Raw genomic sequence first — 24,658 nt, 5'->3', positions numbered from 1 at the left:
AAAACATTCAATGGTAGAAATGAAAATACAGAGCTACTCGGATCAGAGAAAGTATCTTACAAACATTCTTAGAAGAAAAAATGTAAAGGACAGCATACCGTTGGTTAACCTCTAATGAATGAAACCTCCAATGTAAAGAAATTCCAAGAGATAACAAATACATATATATATACTGAGCTTGTATAGACCTGCATTGGCTTCCAGTTGCCCTCCGGGTGAGATTCAAGGTGCTGGTGATGACCTATAAAGCCCTAAATGGCATGGGTCTGGGATATCTGAGGGAACACCTGCTGCCGGCATCAAGCTCCCTTCGTCCTGTGCGCTCACACAGGGAGGGCCTTCTCAGGGTACCGCCGGTAAAAGATTGCCGGCGGACAATACCCAGGGGGAGGGCCTTCTCTGTGGGTGCGCCGGCCCTTTGGAACCAGCTGCCTGTAGAGCTTAGGACTGCCCCTGACCTTCGCTCATTCCGCCGGGACCTGAAGACCTGGCTCTTCGAGCTTTCTGGCCTAGACTGAGAGTATTAACTGGGGTTTTAATTGTATTTTTAATTGTAATTGGGTTTTTATTTCAAGGTTAGTGTAATCATTTTAATTGTTTTTAATTTTTGTAATTTGTTGCATTGTTTTTAAAAAAAACGTGTGAACCGCCCTGAGTCCTACGGGAGAAGGGCGGTATATAAGTTTAATAAAATAAATAAATAAATAAATAAATAAATAAATAAATAAATAAATAAAAAATCAGCGTGAGAGACAAAACAGACATCAGCACACAGAACAAAAAATAAACCTAATACACAATTACTAGACTGAGCTCATGTTTCTCATATTTCATATTTCTTAGGATGACCTGATGGCCAAAGCCAAAATCTCCTGCTTCCTTTCGTTTTTTTCAACCTTGTGTACATTTTTCTTTTATTGATTGAAGAAATTTGTCTCCTTTCCTCCATCATCTTCTATTTCATTCCCAGAAATACTGTTTTCAAAGAACAAAATCTTTTATCTCTTGGGAGAGGGAAAAGTGAGGAGGGCAATCTCTCTTCTTTTAAGACGACAGATGTTATACCTAGATGTGTAAGTTGTATACATATACTGTGCATACGAGCCTCAGAGTAATAGGAAGGCTGCAAGAGCAAGAAGCATCCAAAACGACCAATAGAATTGGTTGATAATTTCTCCTTACAGTACTTGGCCTTGAAAAAGCAAGATTTGCTGGCTTTCAGGGACATTTATTTCTTTTGAATCCTTCTGACCAAGAAAGAGCCTCTCCTTCCAGACATTTGGAATTGACATTACTTTTTTCCCCACTATAATCAACAGTGCTTTGCTTGATAGGTTCCAAAGACAGTCCTTGATTAAAAATTAACAGCAAGAAAGGGCAGAGAAAAAGCAAATGATAGTCATTTTGCTTAACTGACATGATTCTGAATTCATAAACTTATAAATTTTCAAAATCCAAGTGGATCATATTCCCCATTAAAAGATATGAACAAAGCTATTAAGGATATAATAAAAGTAAACCCCGATACCATTATTAAAAAAAATGAAAATTCTTTAAATGAATGAATATAAATAATGAATGTATAAGAGAAGGTGCAGTGGAGACGCTTTTAATTTGATCATAAAATATCAATATTTTTTCAGCCTATTGTTTCAACTGCTATATTGAAAGAGAAGAGTCTCATTTCCTATTCAAAGGCAGAAAAAGTAGGGCCAAAGTAAACAGAATAAAGTTATTGCAGCAATGCTCTTTCTGTGTTTGAGACTGTTTTCTTTTCGTTCCCATAGGCTCACTGTCTAATGTAACTTTAGCTCTACCATTATTGACATTTTCAGAAAAGCAAAACACAATGGGTACTCCTACACACTGGTAAATCAGCAAAGCTTGTGTTCAGCTGAGAGCAGGATTCCCAACTTCTTTTGAGCTGTTACATAGTTATGGGTGCATAACAAGTTAAAACCTATTACATTGACTTGGGTTTTGAATGATAGGATAGGGCAGGGGTCAGCAACCTGAAACAGTGAAAGAGCCACTCGGAACCGGTTCCCTCACAAAAGGAAAAACTGGGAGCCGCAAAAAAATGTGTGCACATGTGCATACATGCGCGCATGCGCAGAACAGGGTTTGACTGAAGAGTGGAGCCAAGGCGAGATATGCACCTACCCTGCAAATTTGAATTGATTGGTTGAACTTTTTTAGTCCCACTTTTTTTTTTGGACTGCACATGGCAGAGGACTGGGAGCCGCAGGAGACGGCTGAAAGAGCCGCATGCGGCTCCGGAGCCGCGGGTTGCAGGCCTGTGGGATAGGGTTATGCACCAAAAACTGAGGGAGGCAAGACCAGCAGTATGTGCAGCCAGGACAAATTCTGATTTCATTTACATTTAATTGAAATTACAATTATTATGTTTATGTATATTTAACAATTTTCCAATTATGTCATAAATATTTACAATTTAACAGCAATTTTAATGGAATTTAATGGGATTCCAAGGAACCCTAAGACTTTAAGTCATGCACCTCTATCTAAACACAATAAATGAATGTGCATATAACCTGTTAGTTATATTATATGAATACCAAGCCCCATAGCTTGTTCAGAAAAAGTCCTGGCTTAGCACTGTATATGAACATCATTTAAAGTGATTCCAGATGGCCAACCCCCAACAGCAAAGAAATTCTGGATTGTTTCTTCTTGTTTGATTTGTATTTATTTTTTCAGAACATAAAACTGTGTACATAATGGTCCAAAAGTCACCCAGTCAATTTCATGCATAAAGGAATAGAATTCACATTCTCGTCACTTCTAGTCTGGCCAGCTCTTAATAGAATGTATTCAGTAGAGAAAAAGATGAGAAGGAAGCCCACAGAAAAATATGAATTACCAACAGAAGAAAAAGTTATTTGTACCATCCATAAAATATCATGAATAAAACAGGGAAACTGTACACCCCCCCCAAAAGCCTGATATTGCTGCCTTCTTTTCATATCCTTGTAAACTGTGTAATTCAGGGATGTTCAGGGATAATACAGATGTAAATTGCAATACTTAATCCAAGTGAACACAATGCTGATTCCCCCCCCCCCATTTTATTTCTCAACACCAGTTATAAAAGAAATCCTGTTTAGGGTTATCTTTTTTAAGTTTGGCCAATGGTAATTGGTGGTGTAAATTCCTAGAAATTTACTACTCAATTGTTTCTCTCAATTGGATTGAAAATAAGCGAGAGTGTAATTACAGAATCAAAGCAGAAGTGGCACCATGATTGCTATAATTAGGAAGCCAAATTGCCTAGTGAAGTGGCTCTCGAAACGTAAGCCTGTGGCTGAGGAAGAGGAGGAAAAGGAGAAAATACGTAAGATAAGAAAATAAGGAAGCAGAAAGAGAGGCTTTTTCTCAGGCAAAATGCTTTGCATTTTATATGAAAAATAAAAGAGCAAAAGGTATTTTCTATTCCCACAGAATTAAAGAAAATATTTGGAGATTTTAAGTAGTCGCATCCAAAATGCTGGTATGCTTAAACACAGTGAAAGAAAATGGCACAAGGATTAGTCTTTTCACACACTGGTAAAGTCTTACTCTACAAAATATATCACCTTTTGTGCAGTATTCCCTCATCTCAAGAGATAAGGGTAGAGCTATCTGCCATTCTCCATGAACTGACACCTCTGTCAATTTAATCTATTTAAATGGATTCTCTGAAGAAAGGGACAAAGGATTCTCCAAACAGCTCTCCCACACTAGCATAGATATTACCCTAAGAAGCACAAACCAGTTCCCTTTCCTTCCCTTCCAGATTTAGAGGACTGGACATTGTCTTTCGCTCTTGTACCAAAATGTACCAAATTGAAGCAGACTGTGGAATCTGTCTCTTCCACAGGAACGCCTTCAAAATTCTAGCCATAGGAACAATGATTCTGCAGGCCTTCTCATGATACACTACACACACTAACAACATGCAGAACAGTAAGAACAGTTCAGATAATTCTCACTCTAACCAATTCCACCCCACTAAAATGCCTACAAGTTCCACTCCAGTTCATTGGATATAGATCTCATCTTCACATAGAAAAAAAGGCCCAATTCCAAATATCTACAGGATTAATGAATGATAAAGAGTTATGAAAGAACGTCCCCAAACTTGAGTGGGTGAGAAAGAATGGTAATGTATATAATATAGACAGTGTAAATTCTAGCTTTGAAGTCAACTCATTCCCTTTACCCAGTAATTATTCCTGCATTAACTGGCATACTGTGTTCTTGTGTGGGACAATAAGTCTCGCCTGACTTGTAGAGATAAGTTCCTTTAAGTCAGGACTGCCCAAACTGGCCTGCCAGAGAACTGCTCTCTGAGCCAAGACAAAAACCTGATAATTTTAGTTCTGCCCATTCCCCCAAATGGTCATTACAATTTGGTAATAATTTTTAATTAGCTCTTAAGCTACCTGCAAAGTCAGGGCTTCAGATTGTGAATCTCTGGATAAGTTAAGGAAAGATTGCAGTTAGTGGGACTAGATAAATTTTTACCATAAGAGTTTTTCTTTTGTCTGGCAGACCAGCATTCTCAGGCCAAAATTACATCCTGAATTCCAATTATAATAAGATAAACTTATTTGTGTGTCAAAAAGTCATCACTACCAAGAATCTGAAGAAATAAAAAACATGTATGAAATGTGAACCATTTGAAGTGGCCTTTCCTGAATTTTATCCAGATTATCACATCTGGCTTTTTATAGAAAGCTACCAATACATCTTGCTCAGTAAAACTGACTCACTTCCAACATGAAGTGTTTGTCCTTATAGTTATGAAGAGAACCCTTGTTTCAAGTAAAAACAAAACTTTGGGTGCAAATGTAATACAGGTTGTTAAAACACATTTTCTAAACAATGTAAGTCATCCAGAGAGACTTCTGTACTATTAGAACAACTATCCTTGTGAGTATTAATCCACCATTTCAGGCAAGAGATTCCCTCAAAATGTATTGTGATTTATTAAGCATATTCAGCTTTTAACAGAAAGATGGAAAATAAAAAAATAAATTGAAATGCACAATTCCTTCTTTACTTGGATGAAAAACCTCTTTCAAAATTATCAACAGTTATGATCTACTGAGGTTAATGCAGAGATCCCACAACCACTTCTGGTTTGGTACCATATCAATCAGATTTCTCAAAACATCAAAACAGGTATCTCCCACTTCACCCCACTCTATTAGTTATCAAGGCTGCAACTTGCTTATTTTCCAATTGGCCCCATTAACTATGAGGATTAGTCAACAATAAATAAGTACTGAAAAAAGAAACAGACAAAAACGACCCCTAAGTTCAAGACTGAAAGAATTTAAAGTATTATCTGCTTGAGTATCATCAAGAATTTAAACTATCATCATCATCAGAAATGAGACAAAACTACTTTTTACAGTTTAACCAAATACATTAGAATATCAAAGAACTGTTCCGTTTCCCAAACTTTCTGTAGCAAAATGTTTGAACCAAGCACAATTGAAACTGTATTAAAATATGCATTTAACTTCCATCTATTTACATTACACACTGGAAAAATAAACAATCCCTCACCCCAACTCTACCTACCTGTAAAAAAATGTAATTAGGCGGAAATCAGGCGAAGTCAACAGCATGAACTGTCAAGATGGAACAACCTACCAACTGTTCATTTCACTTCCTAACTTCATGAAACCAATGGCCATCAAGGCAAAGCAAGAAATGACACAGATCTCTTTCTGGCAAAACCTGTAGGATTTTAGGCATAAATGAAGACACCATGGGGGAATATTACCCCAGAGGCAGAGAAAGAAGAATGTGTAGAAGCTAGATTACTAACTGGCAAGAAACAGGGAAATCAATTTTAGCCCACCTCAGATGCATAGCAAACTATTGCCTTCTACAACTAAGCAGGGAAGAATATCCTATTTCATGCTAACAGACTACATGGCAGGTCCATCCTTCTTACGATGACTTAGGAAAGAGATAAGAGCTCTGGCTCTACCAAGCACATTTATTTGCCATCTCAACTGGAGAACTGCCAGAGACAAGCATGACCTTTATGAGTAGCAGCTCTTTGCAAATGCAGATACAAGAAAATGGTTATCACCACATTTATACTTTTCATCAGATGGCTATGGAAGGATTTCCTATTGATGTTCTGAAGATTTCAGTGCGGCAGCAAAAAGGCGTAACATTTGAAATAACAATGCCTACATTAATTTGTTCCTCTATTCGAGGGTTATACCCACTTGATCCAGCCCACAGCTTTCATTGTGTAGAAAAATCCAGGCAATATTAATAAGCCTCTAATATAAGCAAGCACTGATCATAAAATAAGAGGTATTTTGCTGTTTTAATGTTTGTTGCTTTTTTCATGTAATTGTATATCACCATTATACTATTCAGAATGTTGAGGTAAGCAAAAGGATACTTTCTTCATTGAAAAAAAAGTTAGAAATCTCCAGCTACTGTTAATAGCACAACCCTTACATTAGCTACCTGCCTGATTTTGTTTGAAGTATCCTAAATATTTGCTAAACTTAATTCTTACTCTTAAATAGATAAAATATCCTTTGGTTCCTATTATTCTTTCTACGACATTCTACAATTTCAATCACACTTCAGTAAACCATACAGGAAAGTTTGGGTATATGTAAACCAGGATAACTGGAAAGCACCTCCGGTTTTGTAGTAGCCTTTTAATGCAACTCCAGTCCTAAACATGTTTATTTGGAAGTCATATTAATTTTGTTGGGCCTTATTTCCAAGTAAATCATTTTAGGATTGCAATCCAAGCTCATTACCAGGTTACAAAACAATCTAGAAAACCAACATGCCATACAGAGCAGTATTTTGCTTGTTCCTGTTCATAAATATAACCACTCACAAATGTAACTAAATCCAACTGAAGCTGTCGCTGCTTAGTCTATTAGCACGGGAAATATTATCTCCTAGGAAACAGGTGTCATCTACCCAAATTAACACCTTCTTTGAGTAATGCCTTTTCTTCCATCTGATTCCCAATATACCTAGCAGGGACTCAGAACCTGCACCATATAATACAGCAATGAAAATAACACACCTACTTCTCTTTGCTAGAATTAGATTGAAGTAGAGCATCCACAAAGGGCAGAGCTGTCTGGCTCTTCAGGATTAGGTTGAGGAAACTGAGAATGAACATATCATGCATAGCCAAATTGAGGAAGGCATCGGCATCTGCACCCATGCTGAAAACTCATTTGAAAATATTTCAGATTTCAGACAATTACAACAGGAAAAAAGATGTTTAGGAAACATAAAAGCAATATTTTCCCTTTCTCTCTCAAAACCGAACAAAATAGATATTAATATTCAGTAGTATTTATCAATCTTAATAACGCTGAGTGTGACTCATCTAAAGTTTGATTCAATCTGAGGCACACGCTGGGAAAACATCCATGTTCAAAATAGTTTTTTTTGCTTTTCCTGCTTTTTTCCCCTTCTTTCAAAACTGAGATAAACCTGGAATAGTGCTTACACACTATAGACTTTCACACCCAACTTTGTCCCAGAAGCTGAGAATTTTGTGGCACTACTATATACACATCTTATTTCCAGTTTCTATTCCTGTTAATCAGACTTGTATCCTTATGCACTAGATAGCTTTCTTCTCTTCCCATTTGCACAACTAGGAATTCACTTTTTCCTCTTTAGAAACTAGTAAGAAAATCATGTTACTTTGCCATTCTGGGACAAGGATAGTGGACATATCTAAAAAAGCTGCCATTTTAATTTTGGAACAGAATAGTTGGCCATGACTAGTGAACCACAGTATTGGCACTGATACTGATATTTTGCCACAAGAGGCCCAGATCAAGCTGTGCTGTTACTCTATACTTATTTAGCAATCAATAACCAAAGCAGCCCCAAAGATGTAGGAAAGCCATTGTCGGTTACATGCTGCCACCTGGAGGAAAAAGGAAAAAAACCTGCTGGTTATAAGTCACAAAACAATTTTATCTCCTCTATGCCTGGTCGACTGAAGATCAGGAACATTATCTTTGGGCACATGTATTATTAGCTCTGTGTCGTGAAAGGTTTTCCTTAAATAAATCATCATTGCAATAACTCCTCCCAGCAGATCGGTCTAGAAAAAACTTCCCTTTCTAGCCACAAGTCATAATTCATTTGGAAATCTTCAGGCAGTTCCACCCGCTGGCCCAACACACTTTGCAAACAGTTGTCAACAGGTAGAAAATCAGGGTTGCTATGTGCCCGGTCATAGCGTCGAGAGTTGAAGCGTTCTATACTGGCCCGCAGAGCACACTCTTCAGCTTGGAAGTCCCACGGACGTGCATCCAGATCTGTGGAGGTCATGAGGCAGACAATCAATGAATGCGGTTCACTGAAAACAGCTACGCTGCCACTTTAGAAATGTTCAGCTAGCTCAAGGGTAGGCTGACTCAGGAATTCTGGGAGTTGAAGTCCACGAGTCATAAAAGAGCCGAGGTTGCCTACCCCTGAGCTAGCTCATCAAGAAAACTCAGGCATTCAGTGAATAAGAGTGACACAAATCACATAAAACTCAAATTGTCCCTAAACAGCTCAGCTGTGATGCAGCAGTGGGTTACAAGCCTGTCAAAGGTGGCTTATGTGAGTGATCGAAGAGGAAAAGTCCAGAAAAACTGGAATGAAAGCTCCTGCAATTATTCCTTTCTTCTTCTGGATCTTCAACTGAAAGACCAGGAATAAGCACACTAACTTTCAAACACCAATGTAACTGAAAAAGATTGACATGACAGAGTACTGTAGGATTTCTCTCAAAATAATTTGTAAAAGTCAGTTTTTTTCAGAGCTGAAGCTTTTCATTCCGTACAGGTAGTCCTTGACTTATGAACAAAATTAAGCACCGAATTTCCATTGCTAAGCAAGACAGTTAAGGCAGCTGCACCCCATTTTATGACCTTTTTGCCAGTTAAGTGAATAACTGCAGTTGCTAAGTGAATTCGACCTCCCCACCCCATTGACTTTGTCAGAAGTCAGCTGGGAAGGTTACATATCATATGACCATGGGACAGTGCATGTGTCATAAATACATGCCAGTTGCCAAACGCCCATATTTTGATCATGTGGCTATGGGAATGCTGCAATTGTCTAAGTGTGAAAACGAGTCATAAGTCACTGTTTTCAATGCCACTGTAACTTTGTATGGTCACCAAATGAATGGTTTTAAATTGAAGACTATGAGTATTGTGGAATGATAAATTACAACTTTAATCATGTTCATTTTTTACAGTGTGTACTATGTGGCTCCCTGTAATTAAATACTACTCTATGGGGAAGAGGTATATCTATCGCCAATATGCTGCATAGTGAAAATAGAGCTCTTCCAGAATATGATCCTTTGGAATAGCACTTTGCCCCAGTTCCTCTACTAGTTAACCTAGTTGTAGTGGTCTATGCTTCTGAATTTGAAGCTCCAGCTTTTTGTCCATTTCCATGAAGAATTACATTTAAGAAGCGTTCGATACTTTCAGTCCTGCAAACCAGTCATCGAAGCATCAACAGTATTTCCAACACAGACTCATAGCCTAAATACATGCAGCTCTCGACTTACAACCATTTAACAAGAGTTCACAGTTACAACAACCTCAGAAAAAGCGGCTTATGACCTGTATTTGCACTTATGACCATTGCATCACTCCCACAATGATGTGATCGCAATTTGGTGCGTGGCAATTGCTTTGCATTTATGACTGGTTGCAGCTTCCTGTGATCACCTTTGCAACTTTTGCCAATTTTTGGCAAAAATGTCCATTAGGGAAGCTGGATTCACTTAATGACATGATTCATTTAATGACCATGTGATTTGCTTAACCACTGTACAGGGAGTGCAGAATTATTAGGCAAATGAGTATTTTGACCACATCATCCTCTTTATGCATGTTGTCTTACTCCAAGCTGTATAGGCTCGAAAGCCTACTACCAATTAAGCATATTAGGTGATGTGCATCTCTGTAATGAGAAGGGGTGTGGTCTAATGACATCAACACCCTGTATCAGGTGTGCATAATTATTAGGCAACTTCCTTTCCTTTGGCAAAATGGGTCAAAAGAAGGACTTGACAGGCTCAGAAAAGTCAAAAATAGTGAGATATCTTGCAGAGGGATGCAGCACTCTTAAAATTGCAAAGCTTCTGAAGCGTGATCATCGAACAATCAAGCGTTTCATTCAAAATAGTCAACAGGGTCGCAAGAAGCGTGTGGAGAAACCAAGGCGCAAAATAACTGTCCATGAACTGAGAAAAGTCAAGCGTGCAGCTGCCAAGATGCCACTTGCCACCAGTTTGGCCATATTTCAGAGCTGCAACATCACTGGAGTGCCCAAAAGCACAAGGTGTGCAATACTCAGAGACATGGCCAAGGTAAGAAAGGCTGAAAGACGACCACCACTGAACAAGACACACAAGCTGAAACGTCAAGACTGGGCCAAGTAATATCTCAAGACTGATTTTTCTAAGGTTTTATGGACTGATGAAATGAGAGTGAGTCTTGATGGGCCAGATGGATGGGCCCGTGGCTGGATTAGTAAAGGGCAGAGAGCTCCAGTCCGACTCAGACGCCAGCAAGGTGGAGGTGGAGTACTGGTTTGGGCTGGTATCATCAAAGATGAGCTTGTGGGGCCTTTTCGGGTTGAGGATGGAGTCAAGCTCAACTCCCAGTCCTACTGCCAGTTTCTGGAAGACACCTTCTTCAAGCAGTGGTACAGGAAGAAGTCTGCATCCTTCAAGAAAAACATGATTTTCATGCAGGACAATGCTCCATCACACGCGTCCAAGTACTCCACAGCGTGGCTGGCAAGAAAGGGTATAAAAGAAGGAAATCTAATGACATGGCCTCCTTGTTCACCTGATCTGAACCCCATTGAGAACCTGTGGTCCATCATCAAATGTGAGATTTACAAGGAGGGAAAACAGTACACCTCTCTGAACAGTGTCTGGGAGGCTGTGGTTGCTGCTGCACGCAATGTTGATGGTGAACAGATCAAAACACTGACAGAATCCATGGATGGCAGGCTTTTGAGTGTCCTTGCAAAGAAAGGTGGCTATATTGGTCACTGATTTGTTTTTGTTATGTTTTTGAATGTCAGAAATGTATATTTGTGAATGTTGAGATGTTATATTGGTTTCACTGGTAAAAATAAATAATTGAAATGGGAATATATTTGTTTTTTGTTAAGTTGCCTAATAATTATGCACAGTAATAGTCACCTGCACACACAGATATCCCCCTAAAATAGCTATAACTAAAAACAAACTAAAAACTACTTCCAAAAATATTCAGCTTTGATATTAATGAGTTTTTTGGGTTCATTGAGAACATGGTTGTTGTTCAATAATAAAATTAATCCTCAAAAATACAACTTGCCTAATAATTCTGCACTCCCTGTAGTGACTGCTTAATGACCGCCGTAAAAATTGTTGTAAAATTGGGTCTAACTCAATTTATGATGGTAATAATTTTAGATGGAAATTCCAGTCCCAATTGTGGTTACAAATTGATCATTACCTATAAAGAGGTTCTTTCATTACAGTTTCTTGCTCATCACAACTAAATATTATTGATAGAAGAGTTCCAAAATGCTATCATACAGACTCCCAATATTATTTATTTAAAAGACTTCCAACACTAAAAATACTCAAGAAATGTTACTACTAGGGATAAAATGTACATTTCCTTATTTATGACATCTCATATGTAGCATGCCACCATTTTTCAATAATAATTGCTGCTGCAAGAAGATCACAAAGTAATAGCAAATGAAAATGCTAAAGTGCTCTGGGACTTAAAAATTCAAACAGACAAGCACCTGCCACATAACACCTCAGATTTAACAGTTGTTAATAAAGACAAAAAAGTCTGGTTAATGAACATGGAAGTATCTAGAGAGAGCAGAATTGAAAAGAAAGAACTGGAGAAAATGGCAAAATACAAAATACAAAAAATACAAAACCCTGCAAAATACAAGTAAAATAACAGTGGCAAAAGAAAGCAAAGATAGTACCAATAATTGAATGCAATCCCAAAACATCTGTAGCACCACTAGAACACCATAGGGATTAATAAAAATTAGTTGACATGACTTGCAATACCATCAAATGATAATATTTATCTATCCCAGGTCCTTGGGAAAGACTTGATAGGTGGGTAAATGTGCCAAATCCAAACTAAACATCTGGCTCCCTGGCAACCAACTATAATATGACCTACATGGGCTTTTAAATTTTGCTCTTCACAACTAACTTAACTGCAAAATTGATTTTCATTTATTAATAGCACCTCACCCAAAGCTGTGATGATCTGAACATAAAGTTATTGACAAAGCTATACTTTGTCTTAGCAAGCTATGACCATTCAGAAAACAATATATCATTACACCTCATTTAGAAGAGAAGTCTTCTAAAGGAGGGACATGGACCTCTACCAACAAATCAGCATTCCTAAAAGGTTTACAGTGAGGCTGGGAGGGTAGAGGAAATGAGAGGAGACCGAAACAAGATATATACCATTGCCATAAGCCCAGTCATCATTCAGCCTATGTCGCACTTTTTGGTAGATTGCAGACATAGTTTTCATGTTGCTTTTCCTCCACTGACGTCCCAGGTACTTTGTCTGCACTTTGAGAAGTTTCAATACATAGAGTTGCATCATGGCTTGCTTCACTTTCAGGGCTCTCTTTAGAATGGGAGCAGACTTGAAAACTACCAGCATCTGGAAAGTTAAAGTAGCAGATCAGTTACCTAAGGTTACATTGTTGCCTCTGTGTCCAGAACATCACACACATAAAATCTGTACAGTGATATATAAACATATGGAAATATTCCAGCTCACCATGGTTCTAGAGTGTTTCCACTTGGTTAACTTATTTAGTATCCTAAGAAGATTAATGCAAGAAAACAGGTTCCGCCAGCAAAACTGATTATTGTCTCCAGCTTCCTGTAAGGGAAAGCAAAAATCAGTAGTATTACGAAAACAGAAGACTTAGCAAGAGCCAGCAATGGTAATGGTATTTCTGTCCCTGATTTTGGCATGTGACTATTGAAGTAAAATTATAGGCAGTTTTGCTTACCAAACTTTCTGCAGTCAATTCTGGTAGTTCATGTACCACACAATATGGATAATCCAAAACAGAAATGCTGAAACATAAGAATGCCGGAGTGAATTGATCCAATGCTTGCAGAATCAGAACATATCAACCGGTGTGCAACAAAGTAAAGAAAAATATCAATTTTATGGTTAAAGAAAATTAGTATAAGACGTTCTACCGATATTAAATTGGCTTTGTACATGGTAATACCTGCTAGAATACTCTGCAGTTCTTATTGGAAAGCAGAAATAATTCCTTCTGTAGAGGATTGGGAAAGTAGGCATCATTCATAACTTCTGGACAATTATGAAGAGTATTTGTGGAGATTAATAATGTTAATTTCCATTTCTCTCTCAATCATAGTTCATCTCTAAGCTATTTACTACTGACATTTCTTCAGGAGGTCTTTCTCAATGGCATATTTATTATTTCTTTTATTTATTTGCCACCCATCTTTCCACAGGAGTCTCTACTCTATGTTCCTACCTGAAAGCAAAAACCTGGTGGATGACCTATTATTTTAAGGGCTATATATTTAGTACCATGCACATACTCCTTTTAAATATGCAGTGCTCATCATTCCCACCTACCTATTCTTTGCTGTGATGTATGACATAATGTTCTGATTGAAGAATTTCAATATAAGTGGAATGCAGTTGGCAAACACTAGATGTTGAGCCATGTATTCAAACTAGCGAAGAAAAATAGTACAGAGTTTGTTAGGGAAACAAATCCTTCCACTACCTCATCCCATTTCCAGTGATACTAGTTCACACCAGTACATACTTACTTGATATACATGATTCAGTTTAAAATGCTTGAGCAGTAGCAGCAGAACAGCAGAAATAGCTTTTACAATTATCTCTTTATGCCTATTCACATCAACGCCCAGCTTCATACTCTGTAACACAGTTGTTCTGGAAACCAGAGCAGCAGTATTAACTATGTTAAATGTAATTGTACATATTAAATGTAATAGAACATATATCATAGGCAGACTTTGTTAAATGTAACAGTACATATATCATAGGCAGACTTTATTTTAAATTATGGTTCAGCTATTATTTGTTTCTAGGTACTGCAAAGCCTTTTTTTTGACAATAGGTTAAATGAAAAACCAGTCTATGATTCTACCAGCCCAATGCATTTCACAATAGAAATCTGCTATATACCTTACCACTTTCCGAACATAGTTGGTCAGATTGTAAGACAATACCAGAACTCCCATTCAAGGAAGGAACACTTGGTGTCTCTATTTTTAGCTTCAAACATGCTTCCTCTTTAACTCAGCTTTTAGTTTTATTTAATATGTTCACTTCCGTCCTTTGAATCTTTCTAAAATCTGGTTCTTTTTTTTTGGATAGCAATGTAATACTACTAACTATAGTATTACTATGTAATGCTGACTAACTTGGCAAGCCATTTTGAACTTACACATGAAATGACACCAAAATTCTAAATCAGTAAAACTCTAAATCAGAAATAATCACATGGCTATCTGTTTGGGATCTTCTATGTTCATCCATTATATGCACTGCATGCTTCTGGCTTTGGACTAAGACTTACGGCATCTCCTCTGGCAAAACATCAGCAAGGATGTTGATGGAATCAGTCTTGGCTTTGGAGGTGGGTGCTGCAGCAAGCAGAATCTTCAGCAAGGCAATCTAAAAATCATAGTTAAATGTTGTAGCAAAGACTTTCTGAAGTATACATGGGTTAAGAAGGGAGTTCCTAGATACCAATGATGGCAGGAAATTAACCAGAAGCTTCAGAAAATATAAAAAAAAAGTATCACAAAGATATGTTTTCTCAAGACAGGAATCTATACAACGCTAAAGGAAGGAGCTAATTTCTGCCACATGAAAATGATGGGGAGAGAGTGCAGCGTAATTAAGAAACAGAGATAGAAACTCTTTAAAAGAGAATATGCATCCAGACTTCAACTCACCATGTACTGAGGCAGGCTAGGAAGAAGACCCTGGTATAAGATTTCAGCTGGAACTTGCTCAACCTCCTCTTCTCCCTGTTAACACAAGCAGATGATTACAACATGTTGTTCCCTCATAATTCAAAGTCAACCAGCATATTTTGAACATTTCATTTTATATCAGAACAAAGACAAAAGCATCACTTTACCCCAAAAGTGTTCTCCAAGGCAGACAACAACAACAGAGCAGCATCTTAGCAATAGCACTTAGACTTATATACCGCTTCACAGTGTTTTACAGCCCTCTCTTAAGTGTTTTACAGAGTCAGACCCCCAACAATCTGGGTTCTCATTTTACTGACCTTGGAAGGAAGAAAGACTGAATCAACTTTGAGCCGGTGAGGACTGAATTGCTAGCAGTCAGCAGAATTAGCCTGCAACACTGCATTCTAATCACTGTGCCACCACGGCTCTTATCTTGCATGAATGCAAGGGGGAGGAGGAATAAATGATAAAACACATAAAAATGATAAAACACATAAAAAATGAAGGGCCTAGGTCACAGAAAGCATCTGCAGACAAAAGAGTCAATGACAAGTCCAATTCTACAACAGATATATTTTCTTCCCCATCATTCTTTTTTCATACAGATGCCTTTCTTCAATACTAGGCATTCTTCTCAGGACACTTACCCCTGACAAGGGAGAACGCAGATATTCCTCTTCCATTTGAATTTGAATTTCTGCAATAGATGTATACTTGTGCTACAAAGTAACAAGACACAGGAAATTTACTTCACAAGCCTGAATTGACTGAACTGCCAAACATTGTCTCAAAAAGCAGCAACAGCAGCATATGAGATAAAACTGAAAATCGGTTCTCTGTGAGATGTTGTCTAAAGCTCAAAATGAAAAACATGGGCAATGGGAAACTCACCAATTTTAAAGTTTTGATGCTCTCATGAATTGGTCTTGGCAATCCCACTACGGTATTGGTGTCGCTAAAGAGAAAAAGAAAATTTGAAAAAAATCAGCTGATAATGTTAAAAAAAAAAAGGTTATTTTGGTAACTTTGCAAATAGGAGTCTTAAAATCAATAGCTCTGCAGAAAGACATGCGTTCAATCCAGTATATTATGTAAGAAAACAAAAACATTTCAGACCTAAATAAAATGGAAAGAAACTATAAAGGGGCTACACAAACACACACACAATCATATTTTATTAATATATTTAAACCTCTCTTAACAGAATTATGAGAGCCAGTTTGACGCAACTGTTAAAAACACAAGCCTAGAAACCAGGAGACTATGGGATCTAGTCCCGCTTTAGGCACAAGGCTAGGTGCACAACTGTGGGCCAGTCACACTCTTCCAGCCCCAGTAAAAACAATTAGTTTAATGGCCAATATACAAATGAAGCTGCTTTAACTCACCTCCCCAAGGTATAGCCAATAAATTTGCTTCGACTAGATTCCAGAAACATCTCAATATCTTTTTCCCTACAGAAAAGAAACCAAATCAACATTCAGTCAAACTTTAGAGCAGGGGTCCCCAACCCCCAGTCCCAGGACTGGCACCGGTCCGTGCAAACAAGCGAAGCCCCATCTGCGGAATGCAGGTAGTATACGAAACCATGCCCCCTCTGGCCTGGGGAAAAACCTCTCTATGTGGAACCGGTCCCTGGTGCCCAAAAGGCTGGGGACTGCTGCTTTAGAGACTTGTCTGAGCAGGAATCCATTGTGGGGGACTAGCCACTGCTGGCTTTAGACATGATATTTCCAACTCTGAGGACCCAGATTGTTGGGGGCAATTAAGCTGACTTTGTAATAATGCCGCTTGTGTGTGTGTGTGAAAGCCCCAATAAGCAGGCATATACACAGAATGAAGGCTACTGCTAAGCTTGTAAGCCGCCCTGAGTCTTCGGAGAAGGGCGGGATATAAATGGAATTAAAATAAAATAAAAATAAAAATAAAAAAACTCTATATCCAAGAGCAATTGTACATAACACATATATCCTTCTTACTATAATTACCCATCCCTTTAATGTAACAGACACAGCATATATCCGCAATAGCTCTGTTGTTTACAGTACTTTCAAGTATCTTTATACAGCCTTTGGTGCCATTTGTTTTCTTGACTGAAGATTGTGATTGAGAGATCCTATATACCAGGGGTGTCAAACTCAATTTCATTGAGGGCCGCATCAGCATTGCGGTTGCCCTCAAGGGGCCAGGTGGATGTGGCCTGGGTGGGCATGGCCTACTGGGTGGGCGTGGCTAGAGTGCGTATGGCCTACTGGGTGGGCGTGGCTAGCTCTACATCGTTTGCATCAAGGGTGCCTATGGGGGCCTGGGCAGGAGTGGGACTGATCTGAGGGTCTCTGGCAGAAGGAGGGTCTCTGGGCCAGGGCCAGGGCCAAGGCAGTGGGGGCCGTTCCCTCACTGTTTCCAGGATGGCTTCACGGGCCACATGAAACCACTTCGCGGGCCTTGTGTTTGACATGTCTGCTATATACAGTAGCAATCTTTCATACTCCTAAAATCTATAAAATCGCTGGTACGTTTTGTTCGCCATGTCGCTGTGCATCTCTAGATTATGCTAATCAAGTCCTCTGGAAGTACAATAAGAAATGAATAAAGTACTGCACAATTCAAGCATCCCCATCACCGGCTACAAAGACTGGAACTGTAACACACAGCTTATTCTCATCATCTAAAGCACCAGAAGCTGATCTTTAAACTTAAAAAGGTTTTTCTTCACTTCAACGATCCTGGCTAGGCACTGACCTGACTTTGGGTGCCCAAGGCAAACCTTTTGGACATGTTAGTCGGTCAGTTGGAGGGTGCTGCACAGGAGGAGGCATCACTTCGTCTCTTTCAAGAGGAAATGTCTCCCCCTCAAGACTATTGTCTTCATCGTTCTCCTCTTCATCTTCTCGGGAATCATCAGCTTTGTAAGGATCCCGCTCATTGAACGCATCTAGATTATCCTGTTTAATAAGAGCCTGGAAGAAGAAACATTCAATGAGAGGCTGGTTAGCTTACCTTCTGTGCCTCGACGCTATCTGTTTCTACTGCTGAACCCCCTGGTTCTTTCTAAATATAATTTTATTAAGAATTATAATTACAACAATAAAAATTAATATAAACTAAATTAGAGAAGAAGAGGAGATAGAAAGAATAAAAAGTGCAGGAAAAAAGGAAAAAATAAAGAAATACATAAAGAAGTGACTTCCGTCCTTCATCACAAGTGTAAATAAATTTAATAACTCTTCATCTCCTGTAAGGTTAAACAGATATTTATCCCATATCAAGTCCCTTATCTATAATCCATAAACCATCAAATTTTCAATCCCAGTGTCAGCAAAAAACCATAAAAGATTGTCAAGACATTTTTTTAAAAAAGTCTTATTTTTAACCTTGATCAAATAAACCAACTTTATATTCCTTTCTTTTACTCTAACAGTCTTAATCTTTAATTCAATCAAATACTGTTGTATTTCTTGTACTTGTACTTCTTTTCAAGTCTTCTTTATCCCATTGCAGTTTTCTTCAGGGCTTCAATATGCCTAGTTTCCTTTGCATATCCAGGAAAGTGTCCTTTTCCAAATTCTTTTCTTGGTCTGTCATTTGTAATTCCACACTCTGTACTTTTTGTAGTTTGCTAAGATAAAATTTGTTCTACATCTGTCATATCTTCATTATCTTTTGTAATGTAAGCAGACATTATTACTGACAGTGTGGATACTGTAGTTACTAATCTCTGGCTCCATTCTTCAAAAATCTCCTTTAATACTTTTGATGTTATGTTTTGTATCATTTTGTAAGTCCCATTATTAATTGACATAAGCCTTGTGTGTGTGTTTTTCTACTTCAATTTTTAATCCCCTCTAATATCCAGTTTCTAAAATCATCACTATGTTTTGTGATGACATGCAATTGCCAAGAGAGCCAAATAAGTCAGTTTCCCTTAAGTAGCTGTTTATTTTTTATATTTAATTCTAAAATCTTATAGTAAACATCAATATTCCAAATTTATAGTTTAGTTTATAGTTTATTATATTTGTATACCGCCCTTCTCCCGAAGGACTCGGGGCAGTGAACAGGGCACATATAAAATACAAGGTACAAAAGTTAAAAAGAGAATTAAATACAAAGCCCAAGCTAAAACAATAAATAATAATGTAAAAAACCACAATAAAAAACCCCAACACATCCCCCATCAGGCCAGGCTGGCTTGTTCAAATAAATAGGTCTTCAGATCTATTGTATGGACTCTCAGTCCATGTATAACTTTCTTAATTTGATTAAAAAAAATATTTAGTTTTTTGCTATTTATTTCAAATTCTCTCAGTTCTTATGTTTGTAATTAATATTTCTTTTATTCAGAGTGGAAGATAAACTCACATGATGAAGACTTCAATCCTGTTATTCTGAAGAACTCTAACAGCTTTAAGATAGTTAACAGATAATTTCAGAGATTATCTATTAAGAAAGTCAGATTTCAGTGTTGTCTAAAAGGTTCTACTGCAGCTATGAGAAAGATGACTGATCCTGACATCTCTAGGCACAAAACCACTATCCTGTGGTCTCCTCATGAGAATTTGGAGCATAAGTGGATGATCTCCCATCCTCTCCTTATCCAGAGGGAGCTTCTTGGTCTTTGCTGCGGTTGGTGGCTCTACAAAAGCTTGCCAGACCTCCCCCAGAAGTCTTTCAGTTCACCATACCTCCCCCAGAAGTTACTAAATCCTACAGTTCTAAAAATTCACCTTGTGTTCCCGTCGACCCCGTTTCTGCTGCTGCTCAATCAGATCTGAAGCCGATGCTGGAGGTGATGCAGCTCTCATGTTGCGGATCACTTTTATGCTATCCTCAGGAAGTGGGGGAAGACCCAGCATCTCTCGTTTCTCTGCTTTCATATCCTGAAGCTCCTCAAATCCTCCAAGGGTACACTATAAAGGATAGTAAACATACTGAACTTGTGATCTTGTAATTTACTCCTCAGATGCCAGTCAGCTAGTGACGGGTCAACACCTGTGTATTTTTTGTGTAATTCTAAAATACTTTTATGATGTGTACTCTTGTTCAGTTATGTATTGTAGTAATTCACTTAAAAATTAATTTGTCCCCAGCGTTCTGGTTTTCTAGACAATTTTAGAAATAACTATGTGTTCTTAAATATGAAGACATTAAAAATTGAAATAATGGAATGGCTGATCTTTTCAGAATTGGTTCCAGAACAACCAACTTCTCTGTCTAAAGAGCTGTAGGTAATTCTCAATCTGCTTCACAATCCCCTTTCCATTTAACTTTTAAAGAATCTTGTATGGGAAGAACCTCCCACCCAAGGATTTAGATTACAGTGTATGCTTCCTGTCTGTTAATGAGCAGAGTTCCTGGAAAGGCAGCAACTGAAATAAAATAGTTAGCAATAATGAAGGAATGAGGCTTTCCCTCTGCCCTTAACAGCTTAACTACTACAATATGGAAAAGAGCTCTCCAGCAGTCTGTCAAAAAATATATTAGTGCTTGGAAAATAAAAACTATTACATGGGTAAGTTTTTTGCAACAGTGTGATAGCATTTTCCAGCAGACAGCTGAACTGCAAATTGCCAAGAGATCAGAGGTGCCAGCATGGTGGCTGTGGAGAGCTAAGAAGGAAGGTGAGTATTTTTTTTTCTTCCATTCAAATATGTTAAGATTCTCAGAGACTGCCTGAACAAGTCCCTGCAATTTCTTTGGCAATGTTTTCCAGAAATGGTTTGCCCTTGCATCCTTTCTACAGTTGAAAGTGACTGCTAGTTTTGTGCTCATGGTGGGGACTAGAACTTGAGACCTAAGTATGTTCCTTAACTTTAAAGTACAATATTGCCATCAGTTTAGCATTGTACCAATCACCATTCTACAGCTATTAACAAATTGGTTGTTTTTGTCATTGGGGACATAGTAATTTTGTTTTTATTATTGCATGCCATTTAAGAGTCACATTTTTGAGAGTTGGGTGGCCAAACAAATTCCTTTATATAAACAATAAACAACAACAAACCAATCCAGTTTAGATTCTGTATATTAGAAGCAACCTGTTACAAGCATCACATATTTGGAAACAGGAGTCTCTTACCAGGACAGTCTTCCAGAGCAGCAGCAAAACTTTCTTCATAGGAAAGTGTGGAGCATGGCCACTGCAGAATTTGGTCACCATGCCAAAAAGCATCACAGAAAATGGCTCGTTGTTATATAGAGGGGCCCCTGAAAAGCAATGTGTTGGTAACAAACATGTTACATGAAACCCTTGAATTTTTCCATTTGTAACATCATTTTCTACTATCAGCCCAATGAAGCTTCCAGGTGATTTGCCACATTTTTCATAGTAATTTCTGCTCATTCTGTGTTGTTGAACACAGTTTAGTCCAGTTAAATAATAAATTCTTATTTACAATGATGGCATTCATTTAACTCCAATAATGTAATTAATATAATCATTCTTCATGCATTAGGGTTCATCCTGCTATCCTTATTCTTGCTACCCTTATTCTTGATTTATGAGCGCATGCAGCAGCAGCAGCTATATGTGGGAGGTGGTTTTGCATATAGAAAAGAGTGGGACTTGCATCATCACTATACTATTTTCCCCATCTTGCCCACTACAGCGGACACAATAATTCTGGGGACTGGAATGAATCAAGGCCTCATGGAAAAACGTGTCTCCTTATCTGCTTTCTTCACTCTGATCTCAAATGTGTGAAATAATGCTCCACAGGAAGCTAGAAGATAGATGCTAACATCAAAACTCAGAATTAGATGTTTCTGTGCTACATATGCAAATCTGGACCTCAGCTCCCTGTAAGAAAATTAGGATTAAAAGCAAGCCAGATTTTTTAAAAAGCCATATGGATTGGCTTTACACATTGTGCAAAGTTATAATGTTTTGATTCTGGTTCAGTGCATTATGTTATCCGCTAGCTATAGTTTATTCAACAAATAAGTTACATTTATTTATTAAATAAATAATTGAGAGTTAGCAATGGTTTAGCTTGATATGAGAAATAAGCTATGGTGTTTAGCTAAATTTCCTTAGCTAATTGTTCAAGAAGGTTAAAGCCCAGGTTCTGCTGCAGATTAAACATGCTTACCTGTAGTAAATCTCCCCTAACTCAATAACACTGATCTGTGAGAAGGCATATGGAAGACTACACTGTATATTGGGCAGTCTTTAAAGGTGTTCTGGATATACTAGTCGTATAGTAGCCTTAGTATTGAAGCTTCAATGATGTCTGAAGGGGGGGGTGTGTCAAAATTTCCTGGGACTTTCCTCTTGAAAACTACCAAATTTTGTACATCACTTCACTCTCCTGAAATCCCATCGGGGAGGAGGAGGAGGGAGAGAAGCTTTGAGGTAATAATGGATGTCAATGGCTTTTTCTCTGCACACAGTCCAAATGAGAAGAATGCCTGGTGGGTGGAGTTGGGGTGGGGCTGAGACAAGCAGGGTAGGCAACAACGATAGTGACTGTGAAGGGCAATGGAAAAGGAGAGATGTAATAGTAGCAATCTTCTGCTGAGATCTTAGGAATAAAGACCGGTTGTATTAACAGTAGGAGGATACTGACTCTGACTATCTGGCAGCACCGATTAGCACAAAAGAAAAAAAAGTTATTTCTCATATTAGCATGTTTTTTTTTCTTACAGCAAAATAAATCTTATCTTTTTGAGCAAATGCTACTTACTTCTGAATCATGAACAAGAAGACATACCTAGCTCAGCTCTGAAGGTCTGTCTCATTATCTTCCATTCAGGCTTATCTCCTTCACAGTCCTGACGGACAGTCTCCAGAATAAGGTACATAATGTTCAGAAGCACCCTGCAATCAAAGAGTGAACAGGTTAGAAGGAGAAATTCCTGACATTATTTTTTGCTTCACTGAAAGCTACTTTACAAAACAATAAGTAAATGAGCCATCCCTTATAATGTTTCCATGGATGATACCGAGGCAAAAAGATGTTACATTTGAAATAACAAATTTGAGGGTAATAATAGCTAAACATTTTATTTTTGGTCATGTCATTATTTTCAGGACTGCTGTTGCTTAGCAACCTATGCTTTTCTAAGAAAAATACACTCTTTACAGAAAAGGTTCCTATGCAAACCTAGTGGTAGGGTTTGTTTTTTTAAAAAAAATTAAGATTGCCTTTTTAAATGGGCAGTGGCTGACCGATGGCTACAATGGATATAACAATGTCTCTGAAGAAGTCACAGCTTGAATGTGATCCATTTTTTTCATCTAAATAGTGGCAAAAATTTTAACGTTAAGTGTGTGAGCTATGTAAAAAAATGTTGGAGGGTTAAACACAACCATTCCTGCTGGTTTCCCACCAAGAATGCTAGGAAAATACACCACTTATATTTGGTGGTTTGGGGAGATTCGATGCCTATAAAAATGAGGCTCAGGAGTAGAATTCACTAAGCCAGGGGTAGGCAACCTCGGCTCTTTTATGACTCATGGACTTCAACTCCCAGAATTCCTGAGTCAGCTATGCTGACTCAGGAATTCTGGGAGTTGAAATCCATGAGTCATAAAAGAACCGAGGTTGCCTACCCCTGCACTAAGCTGTGTGATTTAAAGCTTTGCAGTGTCTTCTGGGAGACTGAACTGTTACAAAGTCATAGTGAATCCACAGATGAGGAGATATTGATGTATCATAGTATACAATATTCACCTTAAGCATGTTCTATCAGCATCTGACCTTATTCTATTTCTCCTCTTGACTGCCCCAATAAAGGCATGCAATAAGTTATGTCAATTTGAAAATCAGTTTTTATTAATAAGAACATATCAATCCAACATGGAGCAAAAAACGTAGACTATCTTTACCAATACAAGTTATTATAACAAAACAAAAAAAAAATCTCAGTTTATTGATAGTGCGATTACTGATATGCGATTACTCACCTCAAATCCGTGCTGTCAGCCAGGGAGATAGCAGGCTTCCTCACTGCACTGCTACAGGCAGCACTGTTGCTAGAAAAAGAGAAAGAAATTTCTGCTTTCTAGATCACACCACCTTCTGAAACTAACATCACATTGGATATTAGACAAACAATGGCATGGATACCGTGGGCATTCACCCTCTTCTAATTCCCTCTCTTATCCAACAGCAGTTACCCAATGTAGTTGTTAATTTGATTACCTAAAAGGGATCCATTGAGAGAAAACTCATTTACTCCATAGTATGAAACTACTACAAATTCAGGAGCAACTTCTAGTTACTTTTTGAATAATCAGTTAGGAACTTGTTTAGTCCTACTAATGCAAAAACAAGGCTCTGAGTAACCGCATTAAAATTGTTTACACGTCCTCATTCTGTAGTAAACTATCAGCTCAGTTCCAGACATGCGTATGACAGAACCCACAGATTATCTCTTCCAGAAATTAAATAAGACCGCATACATCTCCCTGTTCAAAACTATACAGGAAATCTCTGGATTATGATGGCAATTGGGACCAGAAATTCCACTGCTAAGCGAAGTGATGATTGTAAAGCACAAGGATCCCTCATTCAGCAACATCATAACTACGATCAGTGAATAAGTGATTGT

At 38.1% G+C, this 24,658-nt stretch overlaps 1 protein-coding gene across 2 annotated transcripts in view; it reads right to left on the bottom strand.

The window, feature by feature from the left end:
• Nucleotides 1–2,308: 2,308 nt before the first annotated feature.
• Nucleotides 2,309–24,658, bottom strand: part of STRIP1 (striatin interacting protein 1) — a 28,876-nt gene continuing 6,526 nt past the window's right edge. The window contains exons 6-21 of one of the 2 annotated variants that reach the window (XM_083358659.1): nt 24,012–24,074; nt 22,816–22,922; nt 21,183–21,310; nt 19,831–20,013; nt 17,846–18,063; nt 16,492–16,557; nt 15,995–16,058; nt 15,751–15,822; nt 15,080–15,154; nt 14,698–14,795; nt 13,922–14,048; nt 13,722–13,822; nt 13,114–13,180; nt 12,876–12,980; nt 12,551–12,755; nt 2,309–8,348 (exon numbers count right to left, since the gene is read on the bottom strand). In XM_083358659.1, the coding sequence (XP_083214785.1) occupies nt 8,101–8,348; nt 12,551–12,755; nt 12,876–12,980; nt 13,114–13,180; nt 13,722–13,822; nt 13,922–14,048; nt 14,698–14,795; nt 15,080–15,154; nt 15,751–15,822; nt 15,995–16,058; nt 16,492–16,557; nt 17,846–18,063; nt 19,831–20,013; nt 21,183–21,310; nt 22,816–22,922; nt 24,012–24,074 (1,927 nt within the window). In that variant the 3' untranslated portion in view covers nt 2,309–8,100. Of the gene's footprint in view, nt 8,349–11,656; nt 12,756–12,875; nt 12,981–13,113; nt 13,181–13,721; nt 13,823–13,921; nt 14,049–14,697; nt 14,796–15,079; nt 15,155–15,750; nt 15,823–15,994; nt 16,059–16,491; nt 16,558–17,845; nt 18,064–19,830; nt 20,014–21,182; nt 21,311–22,815; nt 22,923–24,011; nt 24,081–24,658 lie in introns of those variants that run through there. The other variant, XM_083358660.1, reaches the window with a different exon arrangement.

The sequence above is a fragment of the Vipera ursinii genome (assembly GCF_947247035.1).
Source record: "Vipera ursinii genome assembly, chromosome: 3".
Taxonomy (NCBI): Eukaryota; Metazoa; Chordata; class Lepidosauria; order Squamata; family Viperidae; genus Vipera; species Vipera ursinii.
This window is presented reverse-complemented; position numbering and strand designations above follow the sequence as displayed.